We start from the raw sequence: 12,865 nt of genomic DNA, 5'->3' as shown, positions 1-12,865 counted from the left end.
AATATGGCTTCTTCGATTGACTTACCAAGGGCAACAGAGCCATGGCCGCATTGAAGGACAATTTTGAGGTACGCATTCTGGTCTTGCTTCCTCCCCATATCTCAGTGATATAGATAGCTCTATTCAGAACGAGCACTTTGGCATCCTTCGACACTCTTCTCTTCATTAAGGACGCGGTGTGTCTCAGCGTCAAAACCGTTGGTTGCCTTGGTCTTGGGTCGATGATATATTAACCAAGAAAAACCCTGCAGTGTGGATGGTGCTTACAGTGGGTGAGCTTTGTGCTTAGGCGCTGTAGCCCCGTAGGGGATGCAGAGGCTAGTACATCTCTACTTGGACGCTCTGGGGTGTTCAATCCCACCGAGAACATGATGGTCGTGATGTTTGAGGCGTGCATCAGCTGTGAGAGCAGCTCAGCGACAGTCGGATATTCATGCGAACCCTACTGTGATTTGAGTTTCGGAAAGGACTGTTGGGCGCTCTCTGTCCATCAGCAGATAAAACTGCCCACGCACACGACTGACGTTGAGTGATCTAGGTGATGTGGAGGATGCTAGGGATGACCACTTAGAGGGAGACTGCTTCACAGTGTCGTCCATCACACCAATGACTTTCTTCAATATTCGGGCTCCCCTTCTGCTTTGAAATACTTGCAAGTATTTAAGCATTCGGCACACAGACCTGGCGGTAGGACTTGGGTAGCAGAAGTCGAGTATTAACTCTGCATTGAAACGTCTTGACTCCATCAGGTTTCGTCGGTTTCTCTGCCCTTGGCTCTGTCGGTATCGTCTCCTCCATGGTGTCCATGCCTTTGGTGAGGGTCCTGGTTATCTTCGATAGCTTGGTGATCTCGATGCCGTCGTCTATGTCGATGATGATGATGGTGCCTATGGTAATGCCCAAGACGATGTTCGTCCTTTCGATCCCGATGATGCTCATTAACTTCTGATTTCGCATATCTATCATCTAGATTGAACTCTTCCAGGCTCTCCGAGTCGTCTTCATTGTGACCTGCTCTCTTTCTGCGTTTTCTGTCGCGCCTCTGCTTACCCATCTCTACGACCTCCTCTAGATCCCTTTCGCGCTCCCTCATCCACTCCTGTCTCTGTCTCTCATTCTCCCTGAGAGCTTTGACACCTCTCTTCATGGCCGCGAGAGGGTCGTTTGCATTGAGCCGTGCGAGTTCTCGTTCCTGTTTCTGGGGGTTATCGTCACCCCATTTTTGGCGCTCTGGCTGGATAGACGTATACCATGTGTCTTTCGATCGATCTCGTTTGCCAATGGCGTCGGTGAGGTAGACGGTGTATGGGTCTTTTGCTTCTTCTTGATCGACGCAAGATCGTTTCTCGGGTACAGGTATTAGGGAGATATGGCCATTCGCATCAACGAGGGAACCGTAGTCTTGCTTCTCTTTGTTGGTGGACGCTGGTGAAATTTCCAGGGCAAGCCGAATATCGCGATCCGTATCATCTTCTCCCGGCAGCTTGCGTTTCAGGCTTTTGCTCTGGTTCTTACTCTGTTGTTGTAAAGTAGACAGTCGATCACCAGCCTCCTGCTTGAGGCTGCGCTTTTCTTGTTCGGTGGCTTGACGGCGGGCTTTGGCTTCATCACGCTTCACACGCTCGATGTTCACAGGGGAGTAGACGTTCCACGATTTCTTGCTGAGGAGATGGAGAGGCATGGTTCAATCATGTTAATCTCGAATGAGATGTGCATGTTTGAGCGACAAATGACTGCGGGGGAAAAATCGAGACAAGGCTGAGCAAGGCTGCAAGGCTGGGATCACTTTGCCGCCACCATCGCCACCAGGTTGCGGGCTGGGCGGCAAAACTTCGGGACACGGAGTTTGTTGGATGTCCAGGATGTCATCTTCGACGCCGATGCCTCAGGCGCGGCGCAGTTTTGGCCCTTGGGGTCATGAAACACTCTTGGAGCCGCCGTGCCTATTGTTAACAAGTGCAGTTACTTTGCGACTTTGGTGCCTGTGGCCAAATTGAATCTGTCCTCTGTATCCAGCTTTGACGTCCTGTCAAGCCCCTTTGCCTTCGTTCCCTCGCTGCAACCATGTCCTTTCTTAATAGAAACAACTTGTTTGGTTCTGGGCAACCTCCTCAGCGCGACCCATATGGCCAGCAACCACCCCCGAATCGAGGAGGGCGACCTTCTTATCCTCCAGGGGGCGGCGGCGGCTACGACACACACATGAATGGTTACGACTCTCCTCGACCAGGATATGGCAGTCCTGGCCTGCCAGCGAGAAACATGCCTCCACGTCCGATGGGCCACCGGCAAAGTCCCAGTCGAGGCGCCCCTACAAGAGGTCCGAGTGCTGTCATGACCTTACAACCTGCAAAATCCCCGGACAATTCGTATACGTTCCGCAACCTCGTGGCAGTTTCCTCGCAGGACGTTCCTCCTTCTTACGATGGCACCGACGTCTTCCTGCTTATCAACGGCGTGTATGTCGTCTCAGCTCGACCTCTCGATGCGTTTCCACGAGGCAGTATTGGTCTCTCGGAACCTCAACGGTCTTGGATGGGTGTAGCCTTGACAGATCTACTGCAGGCAGAAGTCTATGACCCATTCAGCCAAGGGAGCCACGCATACATTGGCTCGATGGATATCGAAATCGGCTTTGCCAGTACGCGGAAAACCACAGACACACCGTACGATCAGGATGATCTAGCCAGAGAGATTACCAAAGTATGCCCAAAAGTACCTCATTGGTGGTTTAACACTAATTTTGCCTCAGTTGTTTAACAGTCAAATGTTCGCCCCGGGTCAGCGATTCCTTATGGACCTCAGAAGCATTCCCCTGAACCTCACAGTCAAGACAGTACAACTGGCAGACTTGAGTGAGAAGTCTGCGCCCACCACGTCTGATCCTCATGCGCGAGGTATTTTGACACCTCAAACCCAAATCAACTTTTTCAAGGACGGGAAGACACCTATAAATCTGAAGGCATCCTCCCGTCGGCCTGCAGCCAATTCCATCATTGCTCCCGACTTTAAATTTGAGGATATGGGCATTGGTGGTCTGGATGCCGAGTTCGTTACCATCTTCCGAAGGGCATTCGCCTCGCGCGTCTTCCCTCCTGGGCTTGTGGAGAAGCTGGGTATCCAGCACGTGAAGGGCATCTTACTATACGGTCCTCCGGGCACGGGCAAAACATTGATTGCACGACAAATTGGCAAGATGCTCAATGCGAGAGAACCAAAAGTCATTAATGGTCCTGAAGTGCTGAACAAGTATGTCGGCCAGTCGGAAGAAAATATCCGGAAACTTTTCGCCGATGCGGAAAAGGAATATAAAGAAAAGGGAGACGAATCCGGCCTTCATATCATCATTTTTGACGAATTGGATGCTGTCTGTAAGCAAAGAGGCAGCGGGGCCGCCGGCGGCACAGGTGTGGGAGACAGTGTGGTCAACCAGCTACTCTCCAAGCTCGATGGCGTAGATCAGTTAAACAACATCCTCCTGATCGGCATGACGAACCGGAAAGATATGATTGATGATGCTCTTCTGCGACCCGGGCGTCTTGAGCTACATATGGAAATCGCCCTACCAGACGAACATGGCCGCGCGCAAATTCTGAAGATCCACACGCAAAAGATGCGCGACAACCAGGTGCTCGACCCGGACGTCGACCTTCTGGAACTCGCTCACAAGACCAAGAACTTTTCAGGTGCCGAGATTGGCGGTTTGGTCAAATCGGCCACGTCGTTTGCCTTTTCGCGACATATCAAGGTGGGTACGATGGCGGGCATCACAGATGACGTGGCGGACATGAAAGTGAAGCGTGCGGACTTCGAAAACGCTCTAGAAGAAGTGAAACCGGCCTTTGGCGTGTCTGAAGAGGAGCTTTCGTATTGCCTCCGGGGAGGTGTCATTCACTTTTCTCAGTATATCAAGGACGTGCTGGACGAAGGGAAACTCTTCGTGGAACAGGTGCGCAACCCTAAATCTACGCCACTGTTCTCGGTGTGCCTCCACGGGCCCCCTGGTTGCGGGAAGACGGCCCTTGCAGCCAAGATCGCCATTGACAGCGGATACCCGTTCATCAAACTGATCAGCAACAAGGATACGTTGGAAATGTCCGAATCCCAGAAAATCTCATACCTGAGCAGGGTATTCATGGATGCATACAAATCGCCGATGTCTTGTGTGGTCCTGGACGATATTGAAGAATACACCGAGTGGACGCCCATCGGCCCTCGATTTTCCAACCCCATATTGAAAACCTTGGTGGCGCTATTGCGCAAAGCACCTCCGCCGGGGCGAAGTCTACTTATAATTGTGACGGCAACGGAACGCTCGGTCCTGCAACAGCTGGATTTCTGGCGGCACTTTAACAGCGACGTACCCGTCGCCAACGTGCGCACTTACGACGAACTGGAATTCGTCATGGACGAATCCAAAGCATTCGAAGTCGGGGAGGCATCAAGGGCGATAGCGGAAATCCGGGATATTACACGCAGTGAGGTTGTGGGAGTGGGAATCAAGCATGTGCTACAGGCAATTGAGACGGCGAAGTTTGACGCCGATCGTGTCACTCGGTTTGCAGGGACTTTGAGTAGGGTCATTGCTGAACGAGGGGAGGGAAGTGGTGGGTTTCGCTAAATAGGAGTATGGAGATGATGTCGAATAGGATGGAAACTATGAGCGCTGGTTGTGTGAGAGTATATTAGGAAGGCAAATGGCCTCCAGATGATGGAACATCCTGAATGAACTTATCAGCCGGGGAAACGTGACTGTGAAGGAAGTATTAGCGTGTCTTCTTTCAAGTCCAAGCAGCTTCTCCGAGTGAAGGGTGTTTCATCTGGCTTGGTCTGCCTGTATAGAGGACCTCACCCACAAGCACCACCAGGCTATCCACCGGCATTGTCCCCGGTCTTCCTCTTAAACCCACTGGATTCGCCCCGCAAAGCCAGAGTAGCTTGAGCAGCATGGAGTACAGAGTACGAGGTACAGAATATGGGGTTGCGGAATGGGTCTATCCCGGGCCCAAAGATGGCGTCCACAGCGTCCAAAGTGGATTTCGGTAGTTACAAAGACCACATATTCGGGCGCCTATGCACATATAATGTGGGCGAGCTATTCAGACTTGTTAAAGTCATATATAGTAATAGTGCTCACTGCTTATCGGTGCGATTAGGAGCTTCCTCTAACATCCAGATATCCTTTCATCGGTTCTTGCCTTCTCACAGACATCGCCATCGTAACGAAGAAGTGGTTCGGCAGGTGGCACCTCCTGTATCTGCCCTCCTGTATATGCTACAGCTGCTTCGAGAGACCCTTTGTGGATAAAGCACCATGGCATCCCCTGCAGACCAAAAACAACCCACGCCTTTCCCCCATGGCGCTTTCCTGCCCAATGGCCAATTCGACAACCAACAGCGTGATCCTCCCCTTCCTCCCAACCATCCCACCATCGGTTATAAGCTGAACCACTTCATGCTGCGCATCCGGGATCCGGCAAAATCCATCCCCTTCTATGTCGACCTCATGGGTATGCGAACCGTTTTCACCATGAATGTCGGTCCGTTCACGATATATTACCTCGGATACCCTCAGACCGACGAACATCGGGCAGATCTGATGAAATTTGGCGCCGACACCGCCGCTAAGCTTCAACACACCTTGGGATTATTGGAGCTGTATCATGTCCATGGTTCAGAGAAACAGGATCCCGGGTACTATTCGACGGGAAATGAACCTGGGCCTCTGGGATTTGGTCATCTCGGATTCACCGTGCCGAGCGTGCCCGAGGCTCTCAAGCGAATGAGGGAGAACGGCGTCGAAGTATTGAAGGATTTGGGCGTCTGCACGAGACAGAGCATTCCGATCAGTGATTGGGAGAACGAGCGTGGCATAGGTGTCGAAGTCAAGGGTACCGAGAGCGAGATCCATGACGAATATAGGAAGGTCTTCGAGAAGATTGCGTTTGTGAAAGATCCAGTGAGTCCGGCTTCTGCTTTGATCAAGCCCCAACATGTCGACGTGACTGACGGCGTGATCTCAGGATGGATATATTGTCGAGTTAGTGCCGCAGAACATGCGTCCTCTAGACCCGTGAATCGTAGGTCGATATATGGGTCACTAGGACTAGATGTGGTTGGAATCTAGTCGCTGGTGCATTCTCTACCTGGAGTTCGTGAAGGTTGCATGCTAAAAAGGCCTGCTTCACGATGGAAGGCCTTCAACACCTCCTTTCCAAGGCGCTACGGCTTAGAAAACCAGAAGAAATCCATATTGTCCGAAGACGTCCATGTAAGATGCAACGCCATTTGCAAGAAGGCAAGACCGCTTTGTCGTCTTTCGTCTTTTTATATCCTCGTCCGACACCGAGAGTTCGCGGACTCCAAAATAGCCGGTGTAGCAGTCGACTTGAAGAAAAACTTGGGTTGAAAAATGCAAGATCCCCATTGTCCGAGTCAAGCTATTGTTTCATTCGCCCTTCAGTAGATCTAGTCCATTCGATGATGACGGAGTGGTTCAATAAGCACATCCTGCGAGGCTGCGAGCCTCAGGAAAGAGCATGTGACGTGATCATGCTCCGCCCTATTGGTGGCTGGTCATTTTCCGGGCGCAGTATACAACTTCCCACACAACGTCTACGAGAATGCTCACTCTGACGGCTTCAACTTTCACTTGACTCCTCAACTCATCCATTATCCACGGATTTGTTCTCTGCTCTATCTCCCGGCTCGCAAAGGAGAGAAAGCCGTCAAGATGGACGTATCTTCTCTCATTGTCCTCCTTCCTCCGCTTTCTATCAGTCTATTTCAGCCTGAATTCGATGGTTGAGGTTTAGCCGATGCTTTGATGTCACCCCTCCTGGGAGCAATGCCTGCGTGTTCTTGTCGGCATAAACGGACCGAGCAGTCTATCATTTCCCTGTTCAAGACATATTCAGGGTTGATCGACTTCACGCAACCAATCAACGACGCAGGTAGTTCTGCGGAGAAGCTCAAATCAAGGTTAGCCGTTGGTCCTGGGGTATGGGGAAGCCTTCAAGCTCAAAATGGGAGGCGCTGGGTTAAAGTGCCGGCTATTCTGCTTTCTTGTAAGTTTATATGAACTAGAGGATACCCGATGAATAGGTGTGCAAGCTACATCGCCAACAAGTCCAGCACGATGCGCTCATTATTTCTGCTCGTGGTCGCCAGCCTTGCCGCTGCCGAGACGGGCATCAACGCCTGGCTGCGCTATGCACCCGTTTCGACTCCCAAGTTTAGTCAGAGTCTACCTTCAAATATTATTGCTCTGAATGCCACAGCAAATGGACCGGTGCATATTGCTGCCGTGGAGCTGCAGAAAGGCCTTGCAGGCATCCTGGATCATAATCTCACGGTCATCTATCCAGTCAGTTACCAGCCCGGCAACACCACGTCATCAATCCTCGTCGGTACTGTAGCAGAATACGCAAATACCTTTGGTGGCGCTCCACATATCCCCAGACTCGTGGACGACGGTTTCTGGCTCAATACAACAGGCTCGGCGATTCAAATCCTTGGCCACAATGAACGAGGTGCTCTCTATGGTGCATTCCAATATCTTTTAATGCTTGCACAAGGCAACTTCTCCAATGTTGCCTACGCTTCTAACCCGGACGCCCCGATTCGATGGGTGAATCAATGTAAGTGTCCTTGGGAGCCTCTACTAGCCTTTTTCAAAAGCTCCGTCTCTTCTTATATAAGAACTCTTCGGTGCTAACCACAAAGTAGGGGACAATTTGGATGGGTCTATCGAAAGAGGATACGGTGGGCGTTCGATTTTCTTCACAAATGGCACGGTTGTCAACAATCTGAATCGAGTTTCAGAGTACGGGCGCCTCCTAGCTTCGATAGGCATCAACGGGATCATTGTAAACAATGTCAATGCCAATGCGTCTCTCCTGAGTCCTGAGAATGTGGAAGGGCTCGGAAGAATCGCAGACACGTTCCGCCCATACGGGGTGCAAGTTGGCATCGCACTAAACTTTGCCTCCCCAACGGCTAACCTGACCTATGGCAATCTCAGCACATTCGACCCACTAGATCCGGATGTCATAACATGGTGGACTAACGTTACTGATACTCTCTACGAGCGCGTTCCTGATATGGCAGGATACCTGGTCAAGGCCAACTCTGAAGGTCAGCCAGGACCAATCACCTACAATCGTACACTGGCTCAAGGGGCAAATCTTTTCGCCAACGCTCTACAGCCTCACGGTGGAATCCTCATGTTTCGCGCCTTCGTCTACGACAGTGTCAATCTGAATGAATCGGTATGGATAGAGGACCGGGCGAACGCTGCCGTCGACTTTTTCACTGGTCTCGATGGCAAATTTGCGGAGAATGCCGTTGTGCAGATCAAATACGGACCGATTGATTTCCAAGTACGTGAGCCTGCTTCGCCTCTCTTTGCCTACCTGCGAAATACGAGCACGGCGATTGAGCTAGAGGTCACACAAGAGTATTTAGGACAGCAATGTCACTTGGTTTACCTGCCCCCACTATGGAAGACAGTCCTGGATTTCGATATGCGAGCGAACCATACAAAATCCCTCGTGCGCGATATAGTCGCCGGGAGGCGCTTTAACAGACCTCTCGGCGGCGCAGCCGCTGTCGTCAATGTCGGAACCAATGACACCTGGTTGGGAAGTCATCTTTCCATGTCAAATTTGTATGGTTATGGGCGTTTAGCGTGGGATTTTGCCAGTGATCCAGAAGATATCTTGCAGGACTGGATTCGGCTTACGTTTGGTTCTGATCCAGCTGTCTTGGCTGCCATCACTAACATGTCCATGTCGTCCTGGCCAGCGTACGAAAACTACACGGGCAATCTCGGCATTCAAACTCTGACCGACATTCTATATACGCATTTTGGACCTAATCCCCAATCTCAAGACAACAACCCTTGGGGTCAATGGACGCGAGCAGACCACAAAACCATTGGGATGGATCGCACGGTGTCCAATGGGACAGGCTTTGCAGGACAATACCCTGTGGAAGTTGCGGCCATGTACGAGAATATCTCGACCACACCGGACAATCTGCTTCTGTGGTTCCATCATGTTAATTACACGCAACAGTTGCACTCTGGCGAGACCGTCATCCAGCATTTCTACAACGCGCATTATGCTGGTGCAGACACTGCGCAGACGTTTGTTACGCAATGGGAAGGTCTAGAGGGCAAAGTCGACGAGGAGCGGTATAACGAGACTCTCTTCCGTTTGACATACCAAGCAGGTCACTCCATTGTGTGGCGCGATGCAATCACCAACTTTTACCACAACATCTCGGGCATTGCGGACAGCCAGAACCGTGTCGGTAACCACCCGTGGCGTGTAGAGGCGGAGAGCATGACTCTTCAAGGTTATGAGCCGTATACGGTATCACCTTTCGAGGCGGCCTCGAATGTTACCGCCATTGTGACTTCGGCAAACGCCACAACTGGAACAGCAACAACGACGCTCAACTTCCCCAACGGCATCTATAACCTTGCCGTGAACTATTACGACATGATGGGCGGCAAGTCGAAGTGGACAGTATCTCTCAACAACCACCAGATCGGTTCGTGGGTTGGTAACCTCGAAGACCGGCTAGGTCACGCTCCCAGCATATATCTTGATGTAAGTGCCGATCCTCTCTGGCTCGCTCGCGGCAGATCCGTTCGGCCCTGGCGGTTATCTACTCTGGGACGGGCTTTTGCGATGCACGGAAACTAACAGCGATTGTCGCAGGGCCACTCTGCCGCAAGAATCACATTCCATAATGTTACGGTGGGGCGGGGAGATATGTTGAAGATTGTAGGTGTGGCAGATGGTATTGAGCCTGCGCCGTTGGATTATATCTCGGTCTTGCCAGCGGGAGTGATCGATTGAGGAAGGTAGCACCATCATGACCGCCACCAACTTGTCGAGTTGACGATGATATGGATGTACGGATGGGTCTTACAATCACCCCTATGGGCCTATTGGCACGGCTAGACTTGACACGGTCGAAAGTGCTTGATACATGCACTTTTCATAGAAGGAAAAGCACAAATGAATTGAACGAATTAAGTGTTGATTACTTGATCCGGCAGGCTTGATGGCGCAGTGCACCGCAAGAAAATACATAGCATATTCGTAGCATGGTCGCCACATACTACATACAACTAATTACACGGTGGGCAAGGTGACTCGTCCACCCTATCCACACAAATAGGCTGTTCGTTACCTTCTGCCTGCTGAATGCTCCCCGAAGCCTTCTAGAGAGTGGTGCACCTACCCACACCCAACCTACTCTGCCTACTCTGCCTACCTAGGTATATAATAATACTCTAGAGGTGAGAGGCGAGATAAGGCACCCACCTGAATGTTTGTACCCAGGTAGGCCTAGCGGCCTTATCCCTTGGCAGCCTGGACCTACAGATAGTTCAGAGCCTTACCAGGTCGCCAGCTCGTTGTTCAAAGCCAGCTACGAGTCCAGCTGAACCGCTGCTGCGGTGCTTTGCTGCGGAATTGAATCAATCAACCAGCAATGGAGCAACAGACTCTCCATGACTTGACTCTCACGGGCTATCCCCGGTGCATGTTCCAAAAACTCAAAACATCCCACAGCCCAACCATTTCCCTGCCAGTATCGCAGCAAAGCCACAAATCTGCATCTGACGAAGAGAGGCGCTTGGTGTCTTCAAAGTTATACCAGCCCATCCACCCGTGGCAAACAAGAATTATCATCATCCGTCCAGGAGAGGCCGGTGACCCTCTTGACTGTGAGCTTCAGACAGTTGACTTAATCGCCAAAGAAGGCGTCGTGGTCCCCGCATGGTCCTCCATCGTTTCCTATGATGCGCTGTCTTATAGTTGGGGCTATCCGGAGTTCACGGCCACGATCAGATGCAACGGAACCGATGTCCTTGTGACCCAGAATATGCTTGAAGCTCTCGTTTGTCTCCGATACCGCCACGGAAGCCGCCACATCTGGATCGATGCGTTTTGCACCTATTCTGATCGATCTCGTATTAAACACCTCAGAAACTTGAGGTTTAGACCTAATATCGGGGCTACGCCCTAATTAACTAGGCTATAAGCTACATCGGTAAAATTTCCCGCGCGACCCTAAGAGCCTTGGGCCGCCCTAGGCTATTAAGACTTACGCAGCCCATAAGACTACTAGGTGTTACGGATTCGGCTAAACATCGGAAGAACGGACGCCTGATACATCGGGAAATAATCAGGCCACCAGCCAAGAGATGCGGCTCAGGGAGTGCATCCTTATTACTAGTACACTCCCCGCATAGAAGGCGCACTCTTTTCTCTCTTATGCTTTAAGTCGTATACAGTATCGACCATATACTATAGAGATAACTTATATATACGCTTATCGTTAGACTCTACCTACTTACTAAGGAATCTCTAATATTCTTAAAGTATTAACTCTAAGTCGATCGGAGTAAGCGATAAGCGTAAGACACGTAGAATATTCATCGACGAGAGAATAACTACTCGCTCTCGGTCGGAGAGTATATCCGCGGGTTAGTCGTCGAGCTAAACTATACCGAGTAACTCGCGCGAAGAAGAGCGAGAAGTAAATACGACTTCCGAGCGAGGCGTAGCTAACTCTCTCGATATACTCGATGACGAAGACGAACGAATACACCGACGATATTAAGAATTATAGCGAAGACTCGTACGATATCGTCTTAAATAATGAACTAGGGCGAGGCTACCAGCCATAGGCATTAACTCGTACGGCGGTGAGATAGTCTCTTCACAGTACGCACACTTAACTAAAGAAAGTTCTCTCTATTCGTAACTTAATTAATTATTCTATGAATAATAGTCCCCGAGAACTATATAAGAAGAACCTTAGTTTAGCGTCGACGCCTTAGCTAATCATAAAACTATCTCTTACTTTAAACTTCTTCCATTATATCTCTCTCATTATCGCTCGCTTTCTTAACGACCTCGCTTAAGACTTAACTATAATCTTCGTTTATTCTCTTAGAAATATTAACTCTTCTTTATATTCTTTAAACGCTCTATAAAGTTATTTAATTATCTTCTATTTAATTTCTTCGAACTTAAGCTTTTTAACGCTCTTAAATCTTTACTACGCTTCGATTTCCGTATAACTATCTTATAGATCTCTAAGACGATAGCGAAACGATTCTTAATATCGACTTAAGTATTAAATAAGATAATTTATAAACGAGCCGTCTTATAAGTTTTCGTATTAATAATCGCTAAAGAATTCTTAATTACTTAGAGCTTATAGTTACTAATATTTTACTAAAGATTAAATTCTAGCCGTATTTTCCGAGATAAAATATTAAAAACGTTATTTCTTAATTATTAAATAAAGAAATTAAGTATTATCTTAATTATATTTAATTTATTTTATATAGAATTAATAACTAAGTATAACTATATTATTTTATTAATTATAAAGATTAACTAATAATACTCTTTATTTATTAAGTTATCGTTAAAGATAATAAGTCGTCTTATATTATCGTTAATATTTTCTTAGACTTTAAATTTTATCGGTGCGTTTATATTTTTATATTAGTTAATCTAAAAAAGAAACGCGGCGTTTAAGATAATAATATATCTTATATATAATTCTTTTCGACTTACTATAATTTTCGTATTAATAAAAGACTTATTAATTTATTCGTTATATTTAGAACTTAGTAAAGCGCTTCGAAAAGTATTACTTAAGATATTTGTTCAAAGAACTTAGAGAACTATCTAATGTATAGATAGTAAGGCTCATATAGATCGTAAACCTTATAGGTAGGTAAGTGACTATTAAAGAACTTGAAGATAACTATTTACCTAGGGAGGGTAAAGGTCTTTATATAGACAATAAGTATCCACAGTTAAGACCC

The 12,865-nt window shown here is 48.7% G+C and overlaps 5 protein-coding genes across 5 annotated transcripts; 4 read left to right on the top strand and 1 right to left on the bottom strand.

The window, feature by feature from the left end:
• Positions 1-660: 660 nt before the first annotated feature.
• A1O5_13299 (uncharacterized protein) lies at positions 661-1,681 on the bottom strand (the record flags this gene model as incomplete). The annotated part of the gene is made up of 2 exons (XM_007753865.1): positions 661-959; positions 1,051-1,681. The coding sequence occupies 2 exons, from the start codon at positions 1,679-1,681 to the stop codon at positions 661-663; spliced, it is 930 nt and encodes a 309-aa protein (XP_007752055.1).
• A 383-nt stretch (positions 1,682-2,064) lies between these two features.
• On the top strand, positions 2,065-4,621 carry A1O5_13298 (vesicle-fusing ATPase; the record flags this gene model as incomplete). The annotated part of the gene is made up of 2 exons (XM_007753864.1): positions 2,065-2,703; positions 2,753-4,621. The coding sequence occupies 2 exons, from the start codon at positions 2,065-2,067 to the stop codon at positions 4,619-4,621; spliced, it is 2,508 nt and encodes an 835-aa protein (XP_007752054.1).
• A 693-nt stretch (positions 4,622-5,314) lies between these two features.
• Positions 5,315-6,077, top strand: A1O5_13297 (lactoylglutathione lyase; the record flags this gene model as incomplete). The annotated part of the gene is made up of 2 exons (XM_007753863.1): positions 5,315-5,959; positions 6,024-6,077. The coding sequence occupies 2 exons, from the start codon at positions 5,315-5,317 to the stop codon at positions 6,075-6,077; spliced, it is 699 nt and encodes a 232-aa protein (XP_007752053.1).
• Positions 6,078-7,138: 1,061 nt separating this feature from the next.
• A1O5_13296 (alpha-glucuronidase A) lies at positions 7,139-9,869 on the top strand (the record flags this gene model as incomplete). The annotated part of the gene is made up of 3 exons (XM_007753862.1): positions 7,139-7,640; positions 7,729-9,617; positions 9,729-9,869. The coding sequence occupies 3 exons, from the start codon at positions 7,139-7,141 to the stop codon at positions 9,867-9,869; spliced, it is 2,532 nt and encodes an 843-aa protein (XP_007752052.1).
• A 640-nt stretch (positions 9,870-10,509) lies between these two features.
• Positions 10,510-11,046, top strand: A1O5_13295 (uncharacterized protein; the record flags this gene model as incomplete). Its single annotated transcript, XM_007753861.1, has 1 exon — positions 10,510-11,046. One exon carries the CDS (start codon positions 10,510-10,512, stop codon positions 11,044-11,046), a length of 537 nt encoding a protein of 178 aa, XP_007752051.1.
• Between the last annotated feature and the right edge of the window lie 1,819 nt (positions 11,047-12,865).

The sequence above is a fragment of the Cladophialophora psammophila genome (assembly GCF_000585535.1).
Source record: "Cladophialophora psammophila CBS 110553 chromosome Unknown aczJe-supercont1.46, whole genome shotgun sequence".
In the NCBI taxonomy this organism is placed as follows: Eukaryota; Fungi; Ascomycota; class Eurotiomycetes; order Chaetothyriales; family Herpotrichiellaceae; genus Cladophialophora; species Cladophialophora psammophila.
Note: the sequence above shows the minus strand (reverse complement) of the source record. Positions and strands in the feature narration are given on the sequence as shown.